The sequence below is a fragment of the Buceros rhinoceros genome, unplaced genomic scaffold (genome assembly GCF_000710305.1).
Source record: "Buceros rhinoceros silvestris isolate BGI_N320 unplaced genomic scaffold, ASM71030v1 scaffold23065, whole genome shotgun sequence".
Classification (NCBI taxonomy): domain Eukaryota; kingdom Metazoa; phylum Chordata; class Aves; order Bucerotiformes; family Bucerotidae; genus Buceros; species Buceros rhinoceros.
Window position 1 is genome coordinate 1 of NW_010411439.1, and position 4,625 is coordinate 4,625.

Sequence of the window (4,625 nt, forward strand, 5' to 3'; positions counted from 1 at the left end):
CTGGGACTGGAGTTGCTGGAAGGGCTTTTCCAACCTGAATGATTCTATTTTCTATCCCAGCTCAGGCTGTTGAGACCAGCTCCAGTACTGGGCCTAAAACTGCATGTCTTCTGCTCACTGAGCACAGTGGCCCACTGGGGGTTAAAAAACTCCCTCTTGTCTAAGTTTTTTGATACTGCTTGCAGCATTTTAGGACCATGAGGCACCCAGGCTTAATGTTAAAACCATGGGAGCTACTCTTTGTCTGTGGAAACCCCCAGGTTACTCTAGTACAGATGTGCTTATGGATATGTTATTTGAAAAGTACTTAATGGGGGGGGGGAGGGGAGAAGCTTCCTAAACCTACTGTGGGAACAAAGCTCTGTACACTGAAAGAGCTGTGGTTTAAACCCAAATAAACTTGACGTGGAAAGCTCAGTCTCTTTAGGGTTATTTTAGGGGTGTATCTGCTCACAGTGAACTGAAATAGGAAGCTCTCTCAGCTGTGTGTTTTGCTTCCAGTACTGACCAGCTTTGCTCAGATCCCTGTGGTCATGCCTGTGTTATCAGTTTCAGTTTTCTCTCATTAGTGGTAACCCAGTAATTGTTCTAACACCACCTACCATCTGTGCTGACCGTGACTTCTCTCGACCCTTAATCCTGGGTGAAGTTTGAAGACCGCCCTTGGTTGTCGCTACCTGGAAGTCTCTGTTCTAGCCAGATGTAACTGTGATTTACCACAAACTGAAGGCTTAGGAGATCCAGTTCTGTGCGTCATGGTGAACTCTCGTGGACTGTAGTGTTTTCATTGTTGGCTTTTTCTTGCAGAAGCACAAATGACTTTTCCTTCAAAGAAACAATGTGTTGGCAAAACAGCAGAGCTGGAGTTCAGCAGAGACCCCAGCTTTAACTTCAGCTCGAACCTCCCAGCGGATGGTGCCTTCAAAGCTACAAACCAAGGGTAAAGGAAAATGAAACACTGACGGGTTTATTACTTGGCAAATGTCCTGAAGATCATTTAGCATTTTGCAGGTTTTGTCAGACTAACAGACTTGGTGATCTGCGGGAATCTGGTGGCCTCCTGGTAACTGTTTTACCATCTTTCCAGGTTGCCTAAATCTGCCAAGAAAGTGGAACCGCTTTCCAAGAAGGCAGCTACAAGAGGGTACGTTTCCTCAAATCTCAGTTGTCCTCATGCAGCAAAGCTTCCTCTTGGAGGGTTACGATGAGCTTGCCCACGTACAGCTTTCATGGCAAGTTCACCAGTTACAGCTCTTGGTCAGAACAAAAGCAAATGCTTCAGAAAGGGCGTGTTTGGGGAAGTAAAAGAGACGTAAAACCAGTGATACTGATGGTTCTGCCCCTAAATCTTTGATGTCTAACTCTACAGACCTCTCAACAGATACAAACTAGAAGCAGAGCTGAAGACCAAGAATCAGCTGTTGGAAACAGCCAAGCAGCAGCTCCACTCCAGACTAACAGGAGCACAGGTAAGGGCGGGGTGAGGGAAAGAAACGAGTCACCGAGCGAGTCTTAGATTCTGATCCCTGCAGAGTCGGGTCAGAGGATTGTCTCCCTCGTTTTCCTGTCTCTGTCAGAAATCAGCAGAGGGTGGGCGGGCTGGGGTTTCTCCTCTGACACCCAGGATGCCTGCTAGAACCTGGAGCTCAGCAGAGCTGCCGACGTCTTTGGATGGGTGCTGCATCCAGATGGCTGTGAAATAGTCACCAGAGCTCTGAGGCCATTTAAAATTCATTGTCGGAGACTGTTTCAAGTTCACAGTTATACACTGGCATGAAGTTTTGTGAAAACAGCCTCGGTACTGCCAGAGGCTTCCTAGCTATGTCAAGAGAAACTGTCAATAATCACTGGCTACTGCTGGTTTGAGGTCTGTGAATTCTCTTTCTTCCATAGCTCCTGACCTGGGGCAGATAAGCTACTCCATTGCCTCATTCCTTTTGCCCAGTCTGTCCTCGCTGTGTTAACCCATCCCTCAGTGGGGTGTGACAGTGCGTATGGTGTCGGAGATGTGGGTTCAGGGGGGGTGTATGGTCTCGTTTTAGTAATAAATAAAGAGCATTCTGCTTGGATTTTGGTCACTACTGTGCACTAAGTTTGAGGGACAGTGACTGCGTTCTCTTCCAAGTATTTAGTGCAGAGCTCAGTTGGTATAAGCTGATGTTTCTTCACGTGCTGGTGTATCTTACTGTTGCCCAACCTGTTAGCGTCTCTGTGTTCTTCTGTAAGTTTTTTCCCTTTGCTTAGCACTGGCGAGGCCAAACCTGGAGTGTTGCATCTGGTTCTGGGCTCCTCCTACAAGAGAGACACGGATGTACTGGGGGGAGTCCAGCAAAGGGCCGCTAAGACAATGAAGGGGCTGGATGAAAGGCCGAGAGCGCTGCGACTGTTCTGTGCATTTGTTTCAAACAAAACTGACTTTCTTGAATCAAGTTTAGATTCTGAATTGGCACCTCATTATTCACCACCTCACACAGGTCACTCTAGGACACTGCACAATCTCTGGGTGTGCAAGAGGCCCTCCTGGACCCGTCGCTTGTCAAAGGTCTTTATTTCTTAGTTCTCAAGCAGTTACTAATCTGTGAGATGATCGTTCCTCTTACCTCACAGCTTGATTTCTTTAAGAGCCTTTAAGGCCTCCTGTGAGATGTTCAAAAAGCTCCTGACGCTGTCAGCCAGATGCCCCTAATCCACGTGCTGATTGATTCTCCTGGAGAACTCCCTCAGCGTGGGAGGCTGATCAGCTTACCCGATTGCCCGGTAATATCTGAGCTGTGGGGAGGGATGCTGTGGCTCAGACACCCTTTTCTTCCAGATGTTTATGTACTCCTCAACACATCAAACTCTTGAATTATTTGTATATATGAGAGGGAGCACCTGAAAGGAGTTTATCTCCAGGATCAGTTTTTTTTGTTGTGGGTGTGATAAAGGAATTAACCCTGTCAGGACACAGGAGTAAGGGTCTGCAGCAGAGTAACTGGCAGTGGTGGTAGAGCCAGAAGGGCACGATCTGGTTCTTGGTGCTGGTGGAGCCCTTGTTCAGCCACGAGCGTCACACTCCTGGTACTGACTAATGAGGAGAAAACCTGACTTGCTTTACAATCCATGTTTAACGACAGGGCACAATAAAGGAGTTAAAGGAGGAGAATGAAGGCCTGGTGCAAGAAGTGGAGAAGCTCAAGAAATTTCAGGAGACTTGCATGGTGATTTTAGAAAGCCGAAACATTGATCCTGGTAAGGACTATACACTCACACACCATTCCACTACCTCCTCCCTAAAACGCTTTGGATTTTCCCTGCCCCTGGTTGTGGTTATTTGTAACACATTTGGACTCCGCTTCCTCAGGGAGGAAGTAGCTCCATGGGATGGTTTTTTGTCTTGGGTTAAGAGAAAAAGCAGCTTCCTGTGGCAGGTCCTGTCCTGGATAAACTTGAAAAATTAGTCTTTCTTGCTGTAGAAAGTTACTTTAAAAAGCTCTTAGCTGTTGCAGGCCGAGTTATCTGTATATCAGAGGTTCACTAACTCACCTCGTAAATCAGTTACAGGCAGCAACATTTTGGAGGAGGAAGAAAAGACACAAGAATGCCGGAAGCAGACAATGGTAAGAAGATTTTGGAACGGCAGTAGGGGTTAGATGGGCTCTGAGAACTCTGTGTGCTGCTGCCCTGCCCCTGTGGGAACAGCTGCTGAGGCTGGCGTTTGTTTGCGGTGTATTAAACTCTTTTTCCTCTTGGCTCCTCAGCTGTTAACCCAGAAGCTCATAGAAGATCTGAGGCAGTTCAGTCAAATGGCTGCAGAAGAGGAGAAGGAGCTTCAGGTGAGACTGTGGGTTGGTTTGAGGCTTGGCCAGGTCACGAGCAGCTGGTGCTGAGCAAGAGTCGGCTTCAGTAGCTGTGTCTATAACTGACCAGCGTCCCTGACAGCTCTGGGATTCTTGGTAAGAAGCTTACGAGCTCATCAATGAAACCGCTGTGATAAGACCTCCTAAACTTTGGTCATGGATAAATTGCCCTTTTCCTCAAGAAACCAAGGTAAAAGATGCCCTAGTCAAGGTGGACCAGTCTTGTTTCAGCAGGCAAGACTCTGCTGAAGAGTTCAAGAGCTTGAAGCTGGAGCCACTTTAGAACTTGGTGTTTCTGTTCAGTACACTGGTGTCAGTAAAATGTCGTGTGCCCCCCTTTCTCCCCACAGACGGCAATGGTGAAGTGGAAATCGGCTGAAGAAGAGACACGCCAGTCCCTGGAGAAGCATTCCTCCTTTCAAGCTGAAATTAAGGAATGTTCAGCAATACTTGATGAGCTGGAGCTGCTCCTGGCTACGTGAGGCACGAGGACGGACTGTGCTCACTCATTTTTTCATACTTCACTGGTTTCTACTTTACAAACCCAGTTCACGGTGAGCGGGTCACTGCTCTCTGGCGGGATGGCACCGGAGGGGCGGGTTCGGGCACCCTCGTTGCTCTTCCCACCCTTGCCTGGGGCCTTGCCTGACCTGTCTTCACTGCCCCCCTCGCCGGCGAACGGCTCGTCTGTCCCGGTATGTCCGTTTGTTGTAGCTATCAGTGTTTTTAACCCATTAAACATACTGGAAGCACGTGGACGCTGTTACTTCCCCGAGCAGCACTACC

General features: G+C 48.1%; 1 protein-coding gene across 1 annotated transcript; it reads left to right on the forward strand.

Annotated features, from left to right (window-relative positions):
• Window positions 1-807: 807 nt before the first annotated feature.
• Window positions 808-4,321, forward strand: KNSTRN (kinetochore-localized astrin/SPAG5 binding protein; the record flags this gene model as incomplete). Its single annotated transcript, XM_010136028.1, has 7 exons — window positions 808-940; window positions 1,088-1,144; window positions 1,370-1,469; window positions 3,117-3,231; window positions 3,538-3,599; window positions 3,741-3,815; window positions 4,190-4,321. Coding segments are annotated over 7 exons (674 nt in total), but the record flags the coding sequence as incomplete, so codon positions are not given.
• Between the last annotated feature and the right edge of the window lie 304 nt (window positions 4,322-4,625).